The sequence below is a fragment of the Pipistrellus kuhlii genome, unplaced genomic scaffold (genome assembly GCF_014108245.1).
Source record: "Pipistrellus kuhlii isolate mPipKuh1 unplaced genomic scaffold, mPipKuh1.p scaffold_m20_p_9, whole genome shotgun sequence".
Classification (NCBI taxonomy): domain Eukaryota; kingdom Metazoa; phylum Chordata; class Mammalia; order Chiroptera; family Vespertilionidae; genus Pipistrellus; species Pipistrellus kuhlii.
Window position 1 is genome coordinate 53,444,038 of NW_023425595.1, and position 24,361 is coordinate 53,468,398.

General features: G+C 38.2%; 1 protein-coding gene across 1 annotated transcript in view; it reads left to right on the forward strand.

Moving 5' to 3' along the window:
* The window catches only part of CNTN5 (contactin 5), a 720,133-nt gene that overhangs the window by 688,905 nt on the left and 6,867 nt on the right, over window positions 1-24,361 (forward strand). Inside the window, exons 21-22 of the mRNA XM_036427705.2 lie at window positions 18,989-19,175; window positions 19,608-19,720. Of these exons, the coding sequence (XP_036283598.1) occupies window positions 18,989-19,175; window positions 19,608-19,720 (300 nt within the window). The remainder of the gene's footprint in view (window positions 1-18,988; window positions 19,176-19,607; window positions 19,721-24,361) is intronic.

Here is a 24,361-nt window from a genome sequence, read left to right on the forward strand (position 1 = left end):
GGAGCTTATCACAATAACCCAAGCAAGAAATGATGGTTACTTAGAACGGGTCCTAACAGTGAAGCAGGACAAAAATAGACATGTTTCAGAGGCAGGTCAGCAGGATTTCCTGACTGATTAAATGTGGACAGAAAGGAAATGATTCCCACTTTACTGGCTTGAACAGATTTCAAGGTAAAAAAAAAAATTCTTTATTTTGGCTAAATTCAATTTGAAATGCCTATTAGAAATCTAAGAGAATATATCAGGTAAGCAATAAAATATATGAGTTTGGAGTCTAATAAGAGATCAGGCCTAAGACATAAAGGTGACAGTCAAAGAGGTGGTATAATATTTAAGGCCATTGTATAGATATATTAAGGACAAATTTCCAGAGGAGAGGAGAGGTAAGGATAATATAGGAAGAGGAATGGGGAGGGGTTGCACCAAGCTATGTCTTGATGCACTTGACATTTCTATGTTTAGCTAGAAAGGAGCAATCAGCATGAGATTGTTGTGGAGATAGAACCCAGGTATGAGAGGTATCTAAGAAACTAAAATTGCTGATCAAAAAGAAGGAAGTGGCCTACTATGCTTACTAAAGCTGCTAAGAGATTAAGCAAGATCTAGACAAATTAAAAGTAGTCAGACAGCTAGGTGAGCAGAGATAAGATTATATATAATGATATGGAGATTAAGGAAAGAGTTTGTATTTTATTTTAAACTAGAGGCCTGGTGCACAGATTTGTGCACAGGTGGGGTTTGGGCTGCCTGCCCTGATGGGGGCCATTCGGGGCCAGGCCAGTGCGGGGGGGGGGGGGGGGGAAGGGGGGACAAGGGGGAGACATAGAAGGTTGGCCTGCCGGCCTCACCCAGATCAGGCTGGTTGGCCGGCAACAGTGGTAGTCATAGCGACAGGTCATTCTGATCGTTCTGGTCCCTGGCTTTTTATATAGAGAGATGTCTATTGGATTTAGAGGCTACTGTTGATTTTTGGATAGCTTCCATAATCAAATAAGAAATAAATATATTTTATGTCATCGATTTAGCTCCCTCAGGCAATAAGCATTTAATACCCCAAAGAATACTACTGCTTCCTACATTGTGATTAGTGACAACAATTTGGGAAGAGAGAACCTCAAGTTAGAGCTCTCATCCCAGCTACAGTTTTATTTGTTGTGGAATCCTCTAAGTCTTTGTCAAGGTGTTTTGATACACATTTGCGAGAATCACAACTCTTCCATGTTGGTATCAGAGATAGTGAAGAATCAGACCTAACATCTGAATATGTTTTTGCACCTGTCAATGATTACAATAAGTGAGTCTATTTGACTGCTGCAGAAAATTATTTTAGCCTCAGACAAGAGTTAAAAGAAACTGTTAAAAGAAATCACAATGATATTTCAATATGAGAAATTTCCCTTGATGTACCCAGAATAGTAGGAGAGGTCATGGAAAATAAGAACAAATTTCTGCAGTTGTGTGCATAGCTTTATTTTCTTCCAGGTTATGGTTTCTGTTAAGTACATACTCAACTGCCATTTTGATATTGGTAAACTGTATCTCTGGAATATGTTACATTAACAAATGATAACACCTCAATGCATTCTCCTTAATAAATAGTCATCGTTGAAGCTACATGTGGTTCACGTGGTTCTGAAATCTTTGTTTCCTGCTCTGCTAGTCATAGAAGGTTGCCCTTCAACAAGTGTCATTTGCAGAGAAAATGAACATTGTCAAGGGCAAGAAAGTCCTTAAAACTCTCATGTGCTCACCTGATTCCTCACACCTAAATCTCTATCGCTGATTTCTCACTTGCCCTCACTCCACTCCTCACTTGACTTGCAGCCTGACTCTGTGACCTGGATCTGCAGTCAAATTCAGATCTCGTACGTCCCTGATCTGACTTTCTGTGTGTTTTGTCTGAATCTTATTTATCTTTATTATTAACTCATTTACTTAATCAGAGAACATTTAGGAAATGGCTGCTATGTTTTGGTGCAGTGTGTGGGTTAAACAATCAGGGAAAATGACATAGTCCCTGCCGTTATGAAGTTCACAGTCCAACAAGGGAAACTATTTGAATTGTTGTTGTTTTCAGTTTTTATTCCTAACCTGAGGTCTTGATCTAAGTCCTGGGAGCTCCTTTTGCTTGGTTTTGACTTTTTTTTTTTTCTTGATTTACTCTGTAGGGCAGCAGTAAGGCTTTCAGTAGAAGTCTTCCCTTGATGCCTTTTGTTAATAATCTACCTACAATGGTGTTTTTATCTTTGACAAGGAAGTCTTAAATGATGTAAGAAATAATGAGCCAAGCATTTTGATTTAAACTATGTTCATCTGCAACTAACAACCCTTTCAAATACATTAACCAATTAATTCAAATCAAATTGGCTAATTTTTGTTCTTAAAACAAGACTAATTGCTCTACCTCGTACAGATGGTAGAAATGCTGTGCATAAAGATAGAGTCGGAAGGATGACAGCCTGAGCCCACCAGAACAGGACTTTAATGGCTAGGGTTCAGGACATTTTAGTAATCTCAGTCCCTTTTAATTGCTAAATGAGTCCACCCAGGGACATTTTTAAATGTCACAATTAGGCTAGATTAGGACTTTGGTATGAAAGGAAAACAATATGGTCTTTTCAGTAAACTTTTAAGGCTGCTTCCCACAAATCTAGCACTACCACACAAAAATGACCATCTGAGGAAATATATATATATTTATATGAAATCACAAATTTAGACACCAATCCATCTAATTGTAGTTTGCAAACATTTAAACAATTTTGTTGACACCCTCTTAGAACCACCATTTGAGAATTTGAATTGCATGTGAGTAGCTTGAGATTTCATGGCTGCATGGACTAAATATAGAAAGATCTGGCGCTGAGATATGTGAAATTTCTAACTTGTGACAAGCAGCATGATTGGAAATTGAAAATGAGCTGTATTTATTGAATGTCTGACTCATGAATAACCATGACTGTCCCTTCTGGATTGCCATTCATGCCATTGGCCACTGTACATAAAGTACTCAGTTCAGTTTGGGATTTATGAAGCCCCTGGCATTAAGGGTCCTGTAAATGGTAATTCCTGAATCCTAGAGCAGAGACGCTCAAGGTGTTTCGATGATGCCGTGGTGTTATGTGCATACAAAATCAGTGCATCTGCTAGTCTGGCAGGAAGGGGGCGTAAAGAAAGATAAGACCAAATTTCATCATTTTCTCTATGATTTTCCCAGATCAGGAAGAATACTGAAGGTAACTGTGTGACAATGGGATGTAAGATGATTCATGTTTTCATCCCCTCACGCCCATTTATTAGCAGCATTTATTAAGTATCAAGCACTGCGTTAGGCAGTAGAAATACAAATATTAATAAGATCTAAGCCCTGCCTTCAACCTAATAAGAAAGGATATTTATGGGGAATTTTAATAAAAGAGAGAGAGAAAGGCACTGGGACAATACAATTCTCATACCCATAACACCCCAGGATTTCTTATCATCCAGATCCTCTGAAGAAACACCAGTGGGAATACATGATGCCCTAAATGGGTACAAGTTTCTGTTTGCCTGAGCATATGCTTCTGTCCTTCAAATGCCCTACATTTTTCTCAATAAAATAATAAATCAATAAAATATCTAGTTATTAAAAAGAAAATTTTTCTAGACTAATTTATTTTTAATATTGTTGTCTAGTCTACCTATAAAATAAACCCCTCCATGATTACCAGGTTTATGGTGCTTGTACTTTTTGTGGCCTTGTGTAAGAGTATTATTAACATTATTTTTTTAATGACAAACAATTTCGAAAATAAGCAACAATGTGTTTTCATAGTGGGGGAGAAGTCCTAGTTTCAGTTCCAAAACTTTTGTGCTTATTATTAAGAGGAACAAAAGACAAAATAACTTATCCTACTTTATAATCCTCAATAAAGGCAGCCCTAGCATCTCCTTTTCCTGGGCCATGTTCAAAATGTGCATGTGTTTATTTAAGACCTTCCAGAGGAGATGAAACTCATAAGTTCATCTCAGACATGTCCCCAGAGCCATTTCCACTGTTGATTGCACTGAAAAGACACCAATTGTGTTTTGCTCTGCAAAACAAGTTGCAGTGGGATTTTTTGAAGGGGAGAAGAGATAAGATTGTTTCTTATAATCTTATTTTATAATTTGACTCTAATCATCAGAGCAGGAGATACACAAACAAATGGATCTTACTGATGTCTGTGACACTAACTCATACTGTGCAGATTGTACTTAACTGGTATATCAGAAGGTAGAAGTGTGTGTGTGTGTGTGTGTATGTGTGTGTGTGTGTGTGTGTGTGTGTGTGAGAGAGAGAGAGAGAGAGAGAGAGAGAGAGAGAGAGAGAGAGAGAGAGAGAGAGAGAAATACAATAGAATTTCAGATACATACTCAAGGAGGAAAAGAAGCTGAAATGAAGCCAGTCACCAAAAGGCTAAAGCAAAGGCTATTTTATTTTCCATATGGTGTGTGGGTAGTAGGTGTTTTACAGATTCTCTTTGGCTTTTTGTTATGACTATATAATAATATGACTATAAAAAAAACCATAAGAACAAAATAAGACACCAATTCTACTCTTCCTTTTCTGAAATTCTGTGGACTCTGATTTAAATCAAATAGCTTTCGTGTCACTATTATTTTATTTTCTTCTTGGAGTGTTTTCTTAGGCTGGGAGGCTCACTAAGCCTGTTGGGGTTTTTTTTGTTTGTTTGTTTGTTTGTTTTTCTCAAAAATTAGCAGGAAATTAGCAAGAAGTAACATTTCAGTTTCTTAACTTCTTTCTTCCCCTGTTCCATTGAAAGACAACTCTGTAGAGTTCTTTTATAAAGCAATTAATTATTCAGTTTATTGTGTTTGTTTCATTTGCTTCTGGATACATTGCTTCATAGAAGAAAATTTCCTACCCAAACCACTTCTCACATATTTTCTTATTAAAATTTTAAAGGAACCATTTTATCTTCAAGAATATTAGAATATTTGCCTGAATATATTGTTTTATTCACATGAAGAACCAAAGGAGTATTGATATATTTTATCATATTCAGAAGCATTTTCTATTTCTTCACACTTTGACACAAGTGAATTTACTAGACCAGCTCTAAACAGGGGTTGTCTCACTTCTAAACTCAGTCATCCTGAGCTCATAGCGTATGTCCATCCACAGTCTCACTCTCTATCACATAAAACACACTTGCACACTCAGAGCATCCATGCAAAAAATGAAATCACAAATGTAGACCTCAACTTATTTAATTTTACAAATACTTGAAATATTCTGTTGGCATTCTGTTAGACTGACCCATGTGATTATTAATGGATTACAACAAAATATTTTCCCTTTTAAGGCTGGGTTTATATCTTAAGCAACTGACAATGTACTTGGGGCTGAGAGATACTAATTCAATAAGTGTTGAACAGACAGATATAGATATGGTCTTGCTTACTATACTAAGAAATGGAGTTTTATAAAGTGCTTGAAAACAAACAGAAAAGGGAAGCTTTATAAAAGATATACTTTATAAAAATGACAATTATTACTTGTAATCGACTAATGGCTCATTACTAAATGACTGAGACCTTATTTCCAAAAGGCAAGACTTTTATTATTATTATTTTAATACTCCACCCAAGAATATTTTCCACTGGGTTTTCAGAGAGAGTGGAAGTGATGGAGGGGAAGACAAGAGAGAGCGAGAGAGAGAGAGAGAGAGAGAGAGAGAGAGAGAGAGAGAGGAATGTGAGAGAGACACATTGATTGGTTGCCCCCTACACAAGTTCTGATCCTGGCAGGGAATCAAACCTAAAACCCAAGTACATGCCCTTGACCAGGAATCAAACCAGAGACCCTTTGGTGTGCAGGCCAGAGCAGGGCAAGGCAGTTTTAAATCTCCATGTATACAAATCTAAATGTACTACTCAATTAATTACTACAATGTAAACATACCCATGAAACCACAATCCAGGTCATGAAACAAAACATTACTAAAAACTAGAGACCCAACTTGGGTCTCCTACAGTCACTATCCTTATTCTTATCTCTCTGCAAAAAAAAGTATCCTGATTTCTGATTTGGTTTGCTACTTTTGGAATCATGTGGAGCTTTTTATGCCCTATATTTTTCACGAAACATTATATTCATTCATTTTGTTACATGCTTCCTCCTATACTGTATTGTATGCATTTCCCACAGTTTATTTGGCATTTTATCAATGAGGGACATTGGATTGTTTCAAGTTTGGATGTTATGAATAGACCTGACTCTATAGAACAATGTGGGGAGAATTACACACTTACAATATTGAATCTGTTCATCTATGATCATCATATGGCCCTCTGTTTTATTGAGTCTTCTTTGAACTTTGTCAGCACAGATGCTGCATATATTTTCTTTTATTTATCCTTATTTTATGTTTTATTCTTTGTAACTATAATCTTTGTTTTTAATTCATATTGTTTCTTTAACTTCATATTATGAAATAATTAAACAGGTAAATATACAGAAAAGTATACTGAATTTCTATGTACTCAGCACTCACCTTCAACCATTAAAAACTAACAAAATAGTCCACCAGCATGGCTCAGTGATTGAGTGTTGACCTCTGAATCAGGAGGTCACAATTCGATTCCTGGTGAGGGCACATACCTGGATTGCAGCAGCTTGATCCTCAGTAGGGGAAATCAGGAGGCAGCCGATCAATGATTCTCTCTCATCATTGATATTTCTATCTCTCTCTCCCTCCCTCTCCCTTCCTCTCTGAAATCAATAATAAATAATCTGCTTTATATACAGCTCTACTTAATCCTCCTGTATTCTTTTTTGTGTGTTTTTTTAAATATATTTTTATTCATTTCAGAGAGGAGGGAGAGGGAAAGAGAAACATCAATGATGAGAGAGAATCATTGATTGGCTGCCTCCTGCCTGGGGACTGAGTCCACAACTCTATCCTATCTACTGAGCCAAATCATCTAGGGGAAATTTGGGTGTGTGTGTATATATATATATATATATATATATATATATATATATATATATATATATTATATTATATTAAGAGAAGAAGGGAGAGGGATAGAAACATCAATGATGAGAATCATTTATTCTCCTGTATTTTTTTGGAACAAATCTCAGTATTATATCATTTCACCCAACATGTTTCATGATAAATCTCTAAACGATGTGCTCTTAAAAACTGCCACTTTTCTGCTTTCTTAGAAGATACATGTTGAAGAATGCACTTGTTTTTAAAGCAGTAAACTCAGCAACCCCACTTAATACAGCTCTTTTAAGGGTTGATTTCTCTTTGTTGCTGCCTGCATTTTTACCTGGTCCTAGTGCTCTCCCTTGACAAGCATAGTATTTGGTCATTCACCCAAGAATCTAAAGAGTCTATACTCTGGTTCTGGGTCTTAACATTTTTACAGTTCTCTTCTTGAATTTCCCTCTGAGGTTCCCAACTGCTCTTTCTTGCACTCAGCTCCATCCTTCGCTGTTTCTGCTGGCGCAGCTGCAGGCTTCTGACACCACAGACATATTCTCAAACAAAAGAACCTCAGACTTACCTGTTGCTGTTTCAGCTTTTCAACAGTCAATGCTCCCTCAGCATCTGCTTTTGGATGCTTGCCAGGATTTTTTAATTCTCACCTGGGCAGAATTTGCATGACTTCATCCACCCACCATTTCTATTATTGTCCTTGTACTGTCTCTAAGATATATGGTATTATTCTGTTTCTGCCAATAATTTGTATATTCTCTTCTTCTTCTCTCCATTTTCTCTCTCATTTTTATCACTCTTGATCAAAAAAGATTTACTTTTTTGTTGTTGTTCTTTCAGAGAATTAACTTTGGCTTTATTCCTTTTCTTTAGTCCATTTTTTTAAACTTATGTATTACTCCTATCTTTATTATATGCTTCTTTCTAGTTTATTTGGGTTAAAAATGTACTGTTGTTTTTGTTTTTCAAATTCTTTAAGATGGATATATCACTAATTTTTATCTTTCTTTAATGTGTATATGAAAATTATATACCTTCAGAACTCTGCATTCTTAACACCTTAGAGTTAAACCATATACATTAAAAATTATTTTTTTAAATTAGTATTCTCTTACCTAAAAAGGTTAACTTTCATATAAAAACATTTATTCTTTAATTAGTATGCATTAAGAGACTACTATGTTTATAGCTCATCTTGCAAAACATTAAATATCTACAGACCAGCCAATCAGGAGAGAGAATACAAATTAACTCAACAAAAGTGGCGGATTAATTTGCATAAGCAGGTGCCAAGCAACCAGAGACAGGACGCTTGCATCATCGCCATGGCAATGATGCAGGTGATTTACACCGCCCCAGCTGCTCAGGGCCTGTGGGCAGTGTGGGAAGAGGGGAAGGTGGCTCCAGGCTGGAGCAAAAAGGTGGCTCTGGCCAGAGCAAACACGGTGCCAACAGCCAGGGGAAGGAAGGACCATTATTGCACAAATCTTCATGCATCAGGCTAGGATTAGTTATGATAAATTACTCCAAGAATTTTCTCTATTCAGTATGCTGTATTTTAGATGATTTAAGTAAAAAGGGTGAAGAAGGAAAAAGAACTAACATTTGTAAAAAGACCTACACTAAACTGCATGGATTAAGAACAAACTCAACCATATTCAATCTTCTTTAGAATATTTTATTTAGATAGTAACGACAGCTTCTAAGAAAAATAGGTACAAATTCACGCAGTAAATTATACTCATTATTGTGTTCCTGCTGCATTTTAACTTCCTCACCTCATATCCTCTAATCACTGTTGAATTGCCTCATAAATATTCAAGAGTTTAACTAAGCATTGTTTATTTATCGTATTTGATTCATTAAATTGCATTCTTTATGGTAAAATTACCTCTGGGCACAAGACGACTAATATGCATGCAACCTAGTAATACTGACTGCCAGTATATCTCAGAATATTGATTGTGAATAGCCAATTTAATAACTATACCTAGCGCTACACTCAGGAGATTGGGAAGCTGGAGATTAACTTAATGGAGGCTAGCAGAGACTTTTTCTGACCAAAACAAATTTATCTTCCATAAATTGTCCCCCATACATAGGATTTTGAAACTCTCAGTAGAAGGGCATAGTTGAATTCAAATGTACATAAGAAAAGAATAATGTAAAAGGCAATTTAAGCATCTTTAGGGCAAAGATCATAGTGTTTGCAACTTTATATGAAGATGAGGAATTACTAGAGAAAGCAGGCTAGTAATGAAATGTCTGCCTTCAAACCCTCGGTTTCCATTAGTCACAGCTTTCAAATTTAGGAATGCCAGTGGATTGAATGGAAGCACATAAAAACAGCTTTTCTTAATTTCCCTCTAAAGAGGCAATGAAACCATGAGAAAGGGGAGATGGATCCTTCTTGCAATCTCAATGATGGGTAGACAATGAATTGACTAGTAGAATTTTCTAGGTTTTTTTTCTTTCCTCTCATGGAAACACGGAAAACAAACTGAAATGCCCGGTTTTCCTCTGGGCAGGGCGCAAAGGTGGCTTCCTTCCTGGGTCCTTGTCCAGCTGGATTCAAAGAAGGAAGCCGAGGACAAAAAGGTGGTGTAGGAAAAGGTGGCAATTTATTGGGAAACAAGCACAGACTCCCACGTGTGAGGGGGTCACAAAGGGGTACAACCCACTAAGTTCCTCTTTCCCAAGGTTTATATAGGCTGCAGCTCTTTGTGTCCTGGTATTCTCCTCTGATTGGTCACTATAGCAGCTTCAAAGCTCAAACCCCACATGGGATTTCCCTCTCTTTCTTCCCCTCCTGTGGTAGAATTCCCCATTCTCTGTGAAAATCTGTTTGTTTTTTCTTTCTCCCTATTATTTTTTTTTCTTCTTTTTTTTCCCCATTTTTTTTTATTTTATTGATTATGGTATCACATAATTGTCCTCATCCCCCACCCCCTTGACCATGGCCACTGGCCAGGCCCATATGCATGCACACAAGTCCTTTGGTTGATCTCTTCCCCACCCTCCCCTACTTTCCCTCTGAGGTTTGAAAGTTTGTTCGGTGCTTCTCTTTCCCTGAGTCTGTTTTTGTTCATCAGTCTATGTTGTTCATCATTTCCTCTAGATGTGTGGATCTTGTGATCTAAGAAATACCCTTATAAGAACCTAAACTGAGAAAAGCCATAATGGTTGTGCTGAGAGGCAAATGAATCAGTCTGTAGTGAGTTCCTTTCTGGACCAACAGTTCTTTTCAATTACATTGAAATTGGGACTCCCTGTTATTTTTCTAATCCCTGTGGCTGTCCCCTTATCTCCAGCAAATGAGTTTCTTCCTTTCCCTTCAGGCTGTAGTGCCTTTTGTTCTTGGTGAATGCATGTCTTTTGCCAACTCCAAGTCCCCAGCCAACTGTGCCTCCCTCCCCTATGGCCTCTCTAAATCTTAAAACTCCCTACACCTGCCTGTTTACCCCTAAAAACTCCTCTTTGTGCAAGGACTCAGTCTCAAAGTCCCATTTCTAGTGTCATGCAAACAATGAAATAGCTTCTGGCCTCCTCCTCCTCCTTTGTCTTTTGCTTCAATGAAATGAACTGCAGTCAATATGGAGCTTTGCCTCCCAGCTCAGGCCTGGGCAGATTTCTTTGTGTTGGTTGGAGAACAGAGCAGAGGCTTCTACTGAGGACCTGGCCTCTAGCTGCGCAGCAGAGGCCACTGGTCTGGGGAATACAGTCTAAGGGGTGGATGTCTCACCATTCCAGTAAACCTGTTCCTTTTTAGAACACTGTTAAAGATCAGTTGGGTTAGATCCAAGAATGAGTAAACAGAAGAAAACTCTTTAAGAGAAGGAAACAAATAATAAAGCTCACTGTGCATCTCTTCCCCTAGTATGAGAGATTTTCTTGTAAATCAGAAGAAAAATTTTAAACATACGGTTCTAGATATCAATGAGGAAAAAGAGAATATTCCTTTTGCATTTAAAGAGTGATCTAGGATGTGAAGAGAATGCAATAACATAAAAACCCAAGTAACTAAAATAAAATATTCATTAGAAGCAATAAAATGCAAATTTTTTACTACTAAATATTTAAAACAGTGCTTCAGAGTACAAACTTGAGAAGGAATCTGAGAATGCAAAGTAAATGAATAAGGAACTTTTATTTTAAGGTGAGAAAGAAGATGGCAGACAAAAAGGATTTGATCCATACACCGTAGGAATCTGCCAAGGAGACAGAATATACAGCGCAAAAGGAATAACAACAACAACAAAAATTCACAGTAAAAAACAAAAATCCAACAACCAAAAGTAATAACAAAAATCCCTACATTTAAAATAGAGGAACCCACAGAATTTCAGGAAATAGTAAAGTTCTAACAACTCCCTCTTTGTCATGCCCTTGACTTATCTATCACCAAAGTCTGTGGGTTTAACCTCTGAAGACTTGACTCCATACTTGTCCCCACAATACCCCTTGCTCAGGCATCCTCTGTCCTTACCTACACTGTGGCAATGCCTCCCAACTGCTCTGCATATCTCCCCTAGTCCCTTTCCAATCTCTTCTCCATATTGTTACCATTTATTCATGAAAACAAATTGTAAAGTGCCTCTAGGTGCCAACATAAACAATTAAACAGATAAATTAGGATAGTTGCATATAGCGATAATTACAAGTAATAATAACCATAAAACTCAGAATAATGTAAAAGAGGGTGACTAAGGGAGGGTTTGTTTCTTTAGGGAAGTGGCCAAGTGAAGCTTCTTGGCTATGCTGAAACTTGGCTAAAAAGGAAACAGCCATTTGGGAAGAAAAAAAAAAAAAAAAAAAGAGTTTCCAGGCAGAAGGCATCAGGAATTCAAAGGCTCTAAACGAGGAGTCTGACTGAATGTTTGAGGACATTTTGCTGGTAAATGGTGAACAAAGTAAGGTGAGATATAAGATGAGGTCGGAGAAATGCATAGAGATCATCAGGCCTCGTAAGCAATGGTACAAAATTTGGAGTTAATTTCTAAATGCAATAGCGGGGCATTTTAGCAAAGGAATTATCTGATCTACATACTTTAAAAGACAAAACACTTTTGACTGCTGCATGATTCTTTTCAAACTCAGATTTGATCATGCCCCATGTACATTCCCATCAAAAGGTTTGGTTCCATCCTAAGTCTCCAGCATCAAATTGAGCCACATTCACCCTCAGCCTCCACATTAGCTTAAATAGACTTTCTTCAGGCTCACATACCCACCATTCTCCTTTTTAGACCACACACGCTGCTCCTTGGCCATCTCTCTCTCTCTCTCTCTCTCTCTCTCTCTCTCTCTCTCTCTCTCTCTCTCTCTCTCTCTCTCTCTCTATCTCTATCTCTATCTCTATCTCTATCTCTGCCAGCTTAGCCCCTACTCCTCTCTCCATTCAAGCTCAACTTCTCTGTCTTAGTGAAGCTGTCCCTGGCCTGCCTCTCTCACTGGTCCTATCCTACCTTGTAGATATCTAGCAATAGGTAGCTTGTCAGAACCACACTGTCACATTGGTGTGGTTACTGGTTCAGTGGCTATTTTGGCTATGATTTTTTCAATTAATAAACTATTTTAAGAGCAGTTTTAGGTACACAGAAAAATTGAGCAATCCCTAGAGTTCCCTCATCTCTCCACCCCCATATAATTACCATCTGGCCCACTATCAACATAGCACACCAGAGGCATGCACTCCATGACCTACATTGACCACTCCAAGTCCAAAGTTTAAATAAGGGTTCACTTGTGGCATTGCACATTTTATGAGTTTTGACCAACATACTAGTATAATGACATGTAAGCACTATTGTAGCCTCTTGTACAGAATAGTTCACTGCCCTGAACTCCTCTGTTTACTGCCTGCACTATGTCTTCTTTTATTCAGCATTAATCTCCAATTGCCTACAGGCACTGGGCTTGGTAAATAATATATATTCCAAAAAATATTTTGGAATGAATAAGTTAATACTTTTTAAGAACTCAAGTCCAGGTAAAATGTTTCCATTTCAATATACATTTCCATTTATTAAAAAAAAAAAAAAAAAATCCCAAGCTCCCTAGCAGGAAAAAAAAAAAAGTTACTTTCAATGGTACAAAAATTGATTTCTCTTTTGCAACAAAAAAACAGCAGAAAATAAAGCTGTACCTATTAAACTCAAGGAGTACAATATTGAATGAGCAGTGATCATTGATTGCAATTAAAGATATAGAAATAAGTGAGTAAAGGGACTATTGTATTCTTTAAATCTAACCGATGTGAGATAAAAATATCAAAAAGAATTTATATATATATATATATATATATATATATATATATATAGTTATTATAAATATAGTGATCATTATACACAAGTAGTCCTTGGGTTACATGGGACTTGACATACGTCATTTTGTGGTTACATCGCCATCTCCCATTTATGTATAAAGAAAAAAGTTCTGTCATTTCAATGTATGTACATATGTACTTTATGTTTTTTATTATTTATTTACTACAAGGTCAGGAATTGTTATCTTTTAAATTTTTTTTTTTTTTACTTTTTCACTTCATTACTGCTGTGTATGTATTCCATGTGAGTGACGTAGGTGCTTACGTAGGTGGTTCTAACTTATGGCAAAAATCACATTACATTGTGTGGTAGGAAAGGATCTCCGATGTAACCCAAGGACCTGCTGTGTATATAGTGATATATGTCATATATATTTAGTCATATATTTTAGTCATATATGTATTTAGTTATATGTGTTAAAGTTATAGTTATCTATATACAAAACCCTATATAAGTAGACCAAATGGTGAAACAACCAAACAACTGTTCACTGTGACATGTGCTGACCAACAGGGGGCATGTGCAGAACATGACAGGCATCGGCCTCAGCAGATGGTGGAGCAGGTGAGCAGGGGTACCAGACCAAGGTGGGATGCCAATCGCTGTCATAGGGGAGAAACTCTGACGGTTACTAAAAATTATTTGCTTCCGCGTGTCATGGTCCTGCCCTGCTCTCTCACCTGCTGTCGGTGTCAGCTCCACTCCCACCCACTGCCTTCTCCTAGTGCTGGTCCTGATCATTCCTTAGTGCTTCTCCACCTCCCCCTGCTCCTGAGGGGCAATTGGGACAGCAGCCACACACACTTACAGCACTGGTCTTGCTTGCACCTGCTGCTGGTACCAGCCCCAATTGCTCCATGCCATCAGTGGGTGCAAGTGGGACCAGCACCATCAGCACATGGGAGCAGGGCTGCTGGCAGGCAGGGAATCATGGGGGGGCAAGGATGGAGAACAGAGGATGGGTGGAGACCTGCGCCTGTGCCCACCTCAGCCTCATGGCCCAGTTTCTTTCAAATTCATATACTGGGCCCCTAGTAGTTATATATATGAAAAATGCAGACTGAGAAATAGGGGAAAGTTCACAGCTCATCCAATAACTATCAATGGCATACTATAGCAGTCATGGGTTTTAGATTCTGTAACTTATTTAAGGGAACTGGATTGTATGTGACATGAATGTCTTACACAATCAAATACATTATCTGCACAGTTAAAATTATTATTATTATGAAGAATCAACTTGGAGGAAAATTTGATAACTACTAAAAAAGACCATCCTGCAAATTTAGGTTAAAATCTCCATTTTTGGCTGTGTTGACTCACTCAGAATTCATACTTCCTGCTTGCCACTAAAAATATTGTATCTTATAATTAAAAAAAATAATTTTGAAAGACAAAATCAGAAATAACACTATGAAAGGTAGTAAAAAAAAATGGAAACAGACTTACAAATATAAAAACCATAAATATTAAAACATCAAGAAATACAATAGAATAGTACAAGTAGTTGAGGGATAATAGAGGAGTTATCTAAAAATATTTCATAAAATGTAGGAAAGTGGTATTTTCTATGTTCTGTCAACAAGGATAGAGTGAATCAGGGGTTAAGTAACTTGTCCCATTATATATACCAGAGGCTCAATGCACGAAATTCATGCAAGAGTAGTTCTTCCCTTGGCTGCTGGCAACTGCTTCCCTCTGGCACCGGAGACCTGGGCTTCCTTCAAGTCCTGGCTTCATCTGGAAGGACTTCCGGTCTAATTAGCATATTACGCTTTCATTTTATGTGTGTGTGTGTGTGTGTGTGTGTGTGTGTGTGTGTGTGTGTGATGGCTTATAGATATCAAAAGTAAGATTAAGATATAGGCCTTTTGGCTCTAAACCCATGATGTGCTTAGAGTTTGAAATAGTATAGGATAACTCAGAGTCATATGCTTTTGTAGTAAATTAAAATTGCAAATAGTGCAAACTATTTGAAAACCAGTGCAGCGTTTTTGTATTTAAAAGCTTAAAAATGTTTCATAACTTTGGATTCCACATTCTCCTGTCTGAGTTTCTACATAGGGGAATTAATCCAATATGTGGAAAATTATATACATAAAGATATTCATGACAATATTTTAATTAAAAGAGCAAAAATTGGAAGCTACCCAAATGTTCCATAATAGAACAATGGTTAAATAATATATGGTACACTAGACATATGATAAAATATAGTTTTAAAGTGAGAACATATTTATATTTATCTGTAATGTTAGGGAAAATTAAGACATAAAATTATATGTACGTATTTATCTATATATATAAAAGGCTAAGAAACTGTTCAACCATTCAACTGTTTAACCATTCAACTGGTCATTTGACATGCACTGACCACCAGGGGGCAGATGCTCAATGAAGCAGCTGACGCTTGGTGGTCGGTGTGCTCCCACAGCAGAAACCTCGCTCAGCTGACCAGAGGGTGCCAGATGCTGGGCTCATGGCTGGCAAATAATTGCCTCTCCCACGGACACTCCCCCTGTACGCCCCTCTCCCATCTAGACCGGGACCAGGATAAAGACCTGCATCGGGACTGACTGGACACAGCCGCTTCTCAGTCAAGGGTGCGACTGGTATCACCCTAGGTTGGGTGCAGAGACTGCAGTGGACCAGCAGCAAGCCTACTGAGCAGAAGTGGCAGCAGGTGCAGTCGGGCTGGCATGAGTGGGAATGGCACAGTGCACAGCCTGGGCTCAGGCTCCTCCCCTGCTGACTGCCACTTCCTGCACTACTACATCCCTATGGGGATGTTGGACTGCCAGTTTTGGACCAATCCAACAACCCCAAGGGGTCCCGGATTGCCAGAGGGCACAGGCCAGGCTGAGGGACCCCACTGGTGCACAAATTCATGCACCAGGCCTCTAGTACTAAACATATGTAATAAAAATATAAGAGGGGATACACACAACAAAAATCACACAATTCTGTGAGGTGATAAAAGAGTAGGTTATCTGTACTTCTAGCTTTAGATACTTACATTTATTTTTAATGTTTTTAACCTCAATTCAAGTGATCTCATATAAAGTTTAACATTTATATGGTTGATGAAGTCTATCATTAGAATAGAAATTGACTAGTGGGGGAAGATGTGGATGAGAGATTTCAACTTTAGGAGTATTACTTATGAATATTTTTGCATCTATGTTCATCTGCGATACTGAATTTAAATTTCTTTTTTTAAAGTGTCTTTATCTGGTTTTGGAATCAGGATAATGCTGGTGTCATTAAATGGGCTTAAGAGACTTCTCCCTTCTTTCAATTTTTGGAGTTTGAGAAGGATGAATGTTAGTTTTTCTTTGAATGTGTGATAAGATTAAGCTGTGAAGCCAGCCAGTCAGGACTTTCATTTGTTGGTATTTTTTATTACTACTTGATTTTGTCCTTTATAATTGGTATAATCAGATTTCCTGGGGGTTTTTTTTGGGGGGAGGGGTTATTTAGTCTTGAAATACTATGTTTCTGGGAGTCTATTTATTCTAGGTAGTACAATCTATTGGCATATAATTTTTCACATTATTTTCTTATAATCTTTTGTATTTCTGTGGTGTCAGTTGCCACTTCGCTTTCATTTCTGATTTTATTTATTTGGGTCCTCTCTTTTTTTATTAATGGGTGGTTAAAGGTTTATCAATCCTCTATCTTTTCAAAGAACCAGCTTTGGTTTTACTGATCTTTTGTATTGATTTTTTTCAGACATTTTTCATTTATTTCCACTCTGATCATTATTTCCTTCCTTCTACTATCTATGGGCTTTTTTTTTTTTTTAATAGTTTATCTAGGTATAAGGTTAAATTGTTTATTGAGGGTTTTTTTGTTTTGTTTTGTTTTTTCTTGATGTAGCCTTGTATTCACTCTGAATTTCCCTCTTGAGAATACTTTCACTGTGTCCCATAGAATTTTGGAGGGTTGTGTTTTCATTTTTATTTGTTTCAAGGTATTCTTTTAAATCTTCCTTAATCTCATTGGTAAGCCATTCATTGTTTAGTTACATGTTGCTCCTGGGACCGGTTTGGCTCAATGGATAGAGCGTCGGCTTGGGGACTGAAGGGTCCCAGGTTCGATTCCGGTCAAGGGCATGTACCTTGGTTGCGGGCATATCCCCAGTAAGGGGTGTGCAAGAGGCAGCTGATCGATGACACTCTCTCATCGATGTTTCTAACTATCTCTCTCCCTTCCTCTCTGTATAAAATCAATAAAATATATATTTTTTAAAAAGACTTACATGTTGCTTACCCTCCATGTGTATATATGTTTTTTTCTGTTTTTATCTTATGATTAATTTTGAATTTCATACCATTGTGGTTGCAGAAGACGTTTGATATAATTTCAGTCTTCTTAAATTTAATCAGATCTGTTTAGTGACCTAACATGTGGTCTATCTTGTAATATGTTCCTTGTTTACTTGAAAAGAATATATATTCTGCTGTATGGATAAGATGCTCTGAAAACATCAATTACCCTATTTTTCGGACCATAAGATGCTCGGGACCATAAGACGCACCAGTTTTTAGAGAAGGGAAATGAAGAAAAAAAGATTCTGAAACGAATAGTGTCCTAAAATATTTTATGTGCATTAAAACCCAACATCACAGTCATAAACACATGTAATCAACCCTGTAAAGTAAACAGCAGCATTTAGAACCATTTTAGAGCCTGGCAAGCACACAGAGACCACACAGAGCCGGGCAAGTAAAAAAACTTTTTTTTTTAAAGTATATGTGTAGGCTATATTTGGACCATAAGACGCAGGGACTTTTTCCCCCCACTTCTGGGGGAAAAAAAGTGCGTCTTATGGTCCGAAAAATATGGTAAATCCATCTGGTCTAATGTGTCATTTAAGACCTCTGTTTCCTTGTTGATTTTCTGTTTGTAAGATCTATCCATTTATGTCTATACAAATTTGTGCACCAGTGGGGTCCCTCAGCCTGGCCTGTGGGATTGGGTCAAAACTGGCTCTCTGTCATCCCTCGAGGGGTCCCAGATTGCAAGAGGGTGCAGACCAGGCTGAGGGACCCCACTGGTGCACTATTGGGCAGGGATGAACGCAGGAGCTCATAACCAGAACAGATCATCTCAATGCACAAAATGTGCTCTGACAAACAGCTCTTCCCCTCTCCCTCCTTCCCATAATCTAACAGGGCGCATTCTCGACATTTAGGCCACTCCACGTTATCATGAGTTTCTGTCACCTCTCCTCCATTAAACCCGTACAGCCGGTGTGATTCACCTTTATTCCAGGCGCAGGAGGAGGTATTCTTCACTCCTCTTTCTCAGATAACTCATTCCAAGCGCCAGGGCTTGGAAGGATAAATGGTTCAGATGGCCTAGGAGAGAAGAGCGCTTCCGTGTCTTTCACTGATTCTTCCTTAATGTCAAGGCAGCACCTCCTATGGCTTTGCTGAGTCCTGCTCGGCTCAGCGCAAGGGCAAATAGGGCAGCGCACACAGATGCAGACTGGGCCTCGACTAAGACTGTGTTTTTAGCCTCCCGGATCGCACCTGCTAATAGAATGATACAGGAGTCATTTCCCACAGATGTGTGCGAGAACCACTTTTGAACGTTCAGATCATCACAAGCAGAGGGGAAATCTTGACACGAATCTGTCCTGTGATAATGCGTTGACAGGTTAGTTATCGGAAAGACGCGGAACAAGAAGATGCAGCAGAAACAGTCAAGACGAAGGGGAACGAGTCATCCGTCACTCTGACAGGACTGGAAGGAAATACCTTGTATCACTTCACCGTGAGGGCCTATAACGGAGCTGGGTATGGGCCACCGAGCGGCGAAGTGAGCGCAACCACCAAGAAATCGCGTAAGTGACCTGCTCTCTTTGTTGGTTTCGGACTAAAAGGAAACATCTTATAACATTTCTGAAAGCCACAAGGAGGTACATCATAAGCAGAGCTGAAGGAGAGTTTAGACCCCACAGTCTTGTTCATTGCTTAGATGTGACTTCCCAAAATAACTCAGCAATGTCTGCAGTCACAGTGGATAAAGGTCATCCGCCTGTGAAACAAGGCTAAGCGATTTTGACACGAAAGGGAGATAAAAGGATTCAGGTTCAAAGGCTCAGTAGAGTAACCATTAAAATGACAACTCTGGAGCAAAGCCCTCCTTTCTGACTGCGGCTGGAAGGAACCTATGGTGCCAGCCAACTATGAAGCACGCACAAAGACTGCAGGGCAGGGATGTGAGGAAGCGTATGTAAGCCCCCTTTGCCAGTTCTCTCCTTTGTGTTTTGCAGCCCCCAGTCAAGCACCCGGCAACCTCAGGTGGGAGCAGCAAGGCGCTGAGCTCTCCCTTGGCTGGGAGCCGGTCAGACCATTAGCCAACGAATCTGAAGTCATGGGCTACAAGGTCAGTGTTTCTTCACTCTCAGGAAGATGCTGTTCTCAAACTCTGTTATTGTGAGGATGTATAATTAATAAGCCATAAAAAGACCCATCACAGCCCTAGCCGGTTTGGCTCAGTAGATAAGAGTGTCGGACTATGGACTGAAAGTCCCTGGTTTAATTCTGGTTAAGGGCACATGCCCTGGTTGCAAGTTCAATCCCTAGTAGGGGAGAGGGGGTTGCAGGAGGCAGCTGACCAACGACTCTCTCTCATCATTGATGTTTCTATCTCTCTCTCCCTCTCCCTTCCTCTCTGAAATAAATAAAAATATATATTTTTTTAAAAAGACCATCACATACCAGTTTGTTTGTTTTTTCTCAGTCATTTTCCACCTGTATTCCTAGAAAGAATTTCCCGCAGTAAGGAAGCCAGGGCAGTCAGAATTCATTCCCACTGCATATGGCACAGGAAAGGAATGGGTAGGGAAAGCAGCAGCAGTTTGAGTAGAAGGTCCCAGGAAGCTCAGGGTCAGAACCCGCAGGATGTAGGCAGGATGTGTCCTGGCGCTCTTCTCCACATTCAAACTGTGCTGGCGGATGGAAAATACTAGATCACTATCTGATAGAAAGACTTCCTATTAGCAAAGAAACGGGAAGAAAAATGCTAGGCCAGCACACAGTGTTGGAAGGAGTTCATGAAGAGAGACAGACTAAAATTCGAAGTATTTTAATAATTTTTTATTTCCAGGGCTCCAAAGTAGATGTATCATTTCACACAGGATCATCCTGCTTCATGTCAGCAAGAAATCTGGAAATAAGAAAACATTTAGATCGTTTGTTCTTGAAAAGCAACTTTGTCTCTGATTTTAAAATATATGTGGCCTATGTATTGAATTGGCTGAACTTCAAATTTTAGTCCATACGTCAGATTCGACTTATTGTCTTAAACTCTAGACAGAATCATTTGTTGAATATTATTTCTAGCAGAATTTAAAAATATTTCAATGGTAATACTTAGACTGAACACTTACATTTAGGTGGCTTTTCAGCTACCAGAGATGGTAACATTTTGTATACAAAGTGATAAAATTCTAAAGCTAAAAACAAGAAGTTACAAATGGAATATATTTTTAAGGGAAATAATATTCACTAAGAATATTTTAAGATGCAAACTGCAGCATTTCCTACAGACTGTAATCTGTATGGATCACAGACACCTTCACATTCAAATTAACACTCTCCAATCTGTCATAATCCCCAAGGACATTGAATTTGGCCTTTTTGGGGTGGGCAGGGGAGCCATTTTCTGAACCCTTTTCTCAGTCCCCGTTTTTACATTCCCTTCCCCCCTGTCCTCTAATGCAAACATACCCTTCAATGATGAGGGGTAGAAGTACAATGAGAGGGACAGACCCAGAGCCACTATAAAACCTCATTAGCATTTTGGCAAGCAATCTCGCAGACAGGAGTGGCGAATAGAACACCAGGAAAAGCTAGGGGAAAGCACATGGCTTCAGGCCCCTCTCAGGTGAGGGAGAAACACCGTTTAACCTGGAGAACACATGAAGTTGAACATAGGTGCCCCAGGTGAGGTGGCCCTACACATTGTTCACAATGGCCATTTCTGTCTCTGTCACTGCTCTTCCTTTTTAGTTTATTTTTATTTATTTATTTTTTGTCAATTTTCACCCAAGGATTTTTTTTTCTTTTGAGGTTTTTTTTTTTTTTTTTTTTTTTTTTTTTTTTTTTTTTTTTAGGGAAAGTGGAATAGAGAGGGAAAGGCTAAGAGGAACATTGATGTGAGAGAAACACATCTATTGGTTTGTCCAGTGTCTGGGCTGGGGAGGAGCCTGCAACCAAGATACATGCCCTTGATTGGAATCAAACCCGGGACCTTCTGGTCTATTGGCTGACTATCTACTGAGCCAAACCAGCTGGAGCTGCTCTTTTTCTATGTAACTGTCTCTCAAACCAGGTTATATATGATTGAAGAGACGGACTTTGTCTTACTCATCTCTTTATCCCTGAGGCTTCTAGAATGGACGAATATCTAATTAACTTTGACCCAGGAAGAGGTATCCATCAATATAGACAGATGCTTTTGTTTGTTTATTCAACTCAGACATCAGTTAGGGCCTTCCGGACTCCTGAGATGCCTGTCCACTTGGATTGATACTGTATGCCACTCCCTGTGGAATTTTGAAGTGCACTCATCTATTTCTCCAGCTTCTCAGGGAGTGTAAAGTCTATGGCTATTCTAGTCTCATTGGTCTCCTGTATCCTAGTGCTTTCCTTCAGCTTATACTCATACCAAACACAGATGCAGCCTCTTTCCTGTGATTCCCATAAATTAGAAAGACTCAGGTATAATGGCTTATACTATCCTCTTACATCTGAGTATGCTTAAAATTTTTCATCATAAAATCATTAAGACAGAATTAGCTTACGTAATGTTATATATCATACTTCCTGGAAATTCATTAGAGGGAGATTAGACACACAACACAGATACACATCTGAAAATTGTTTTATTCTTTTTTATTTTTTATTTTGTTAACTACTGTCACTATTTTACTGTACATTATTTCTCCAGGACATATCCAAGATCCTGCGCTTTTTTTCTTAAGTGTAGTTGCTATACAATATAATATTAGTTTTGTTTCGGGTGTATAATACAATGATTTGACATTTATATACTTTATCACCACACCAGGACTAGTAATCACCTGTTACCATGCAAGTTTATCACAATATTATTGACTATATTCACTTTCACCTTTTTCATCAACCCCCCACTTCCTTCCTCTTTGGCCACCATCAGTTTGACCTCTGTGTCTCTGAGTCCCATTTTGTTTTGCTTATTGATTTGTTTTCTTTCTTTTTTTTTTTTTTTAGATTCCCCATATAAGTGAAACTATATGATATTTGTCTTTCTCTGTCTGACTTGTCTCACTTAATATAATACCCTCTAGGTCCATCCATGTTATTCCAAATGACAAGATTCGATGCAGCCACTATGGAAAACAATATGGAAATTTTCTCAAAAATCTAAAAAATACAACTACCATGACCCAGCAATTTCACTTTTGGGTATTTCTCTAAAGAAAATTAAAACATTTAATTTGAAAAGTTAAATGCACCCCTATGTCCATTGCAGGAAAATTTACAATAGCCAAGATATAGATGCAATCCTGGTGTCTATGAATGGACAAACAAGACCCTGTTCTTAAAAGTGCTTTTCAGCCACCCTACAGCCAGTGGCTTCTCCCTGGTACTTGTGGTTCCAACTTCTTTTTATCCAGATTCTATTCATCTTAGTGATTCCTTATCATCTATCCATTGCCACTGGGGGTTGTGAATCCTCACCCTCTATAATGAAGAGCAATTGTCTCCATTAACCATTCCCAAAATGCTCAGCTGGTGAGCAGACCTTTAATAGGATCCATCCTTTTCAAGGACACTTGTGGGTAGAACCAGCAAAAAAATGTATTCAGTTGTGTTTTTAGGCAAACACAACCTATTATTCTGTTACCATTAGGCATGCACCTGAGCTATTTTCAAACTGTGCCTTGGAGAATAGCAGTTCTTTATTAAACTTTTTGCTTAAAAAACTCTCTATGGATGATACACTGGCTCTCGTTTTTTTAGATAACATTTGAGAATAGTCTTGACAATACATTAGACAATTTCCTTTGTACCTAAAGATAGCTGTCATCGCAACTGCCGATCTATACACTTCCAGATTTTTAAAGCACTCCCTGAACTCTTTACTGTCAATAACTATTTCAGACATGTCTTGATAACTCCTTAACCTTCTCATATTTCTCATTCTTATTCATCTTTTCTAAATTAGGATTTTAAAATGAGCCAAGATTCTCTAAAGCACCTAAGACTGACAATGAATTTAATGTCTCTTTTTACTTAGTATGCCTACTTACAGACTCACAGAAGTACACCTCCCTGGATGTATTGATAAAAACCACATTTAATCTCAAACTCCCTTTGTTACCATCAATTGGTATTTTTTCTGCTTTCACCTTTTGTTCCTAATTCTCAATGGATCCACAAATTTGTCTTCAACTCTGGATTTTACAGCAACATTAGATATGCATTACTGGTTGCATTTTTCTTTGTCATAAGAATTGTAATTTATCTACCCTAATAACAGTGTCCTCTAATACAGTCACTCCCCTGCCAATCCTCACCAATTTACATACATTCCCATTGCTATGTATTTGCTTTCTAATTACCTCATGTGGATGAACAGAATTCTAATTCATTACTCTGCTACATTCAAAATGAGAAGCATATATTCTGATACAATTCTCATTTTAAAGTCAAAAGAAACTGCTGCAGGCATCATTTAAGAAGTGTTTCTGATTCCCCATATCTTGACTAAGTAAGTACTCACTCCATGAATTGTTTTACCATCAAATATGTTTCCTATTGCAGCACATAATACACTTCATTGCATCATTACCTATATCCACCATGCATTAGACTATAAGTGCATAAGGGCAGAAAACATGTCTCTTTCTCTGGCAAATCTCCAGTATATAGCACTATGCCTGGTTTACATAAGAAATAATCAATAATACTCTTAACACTTTGTAACTACATCGAGGCTATGGCTTCCTTTCTTATAAGAATTTCAGTGGATACAATT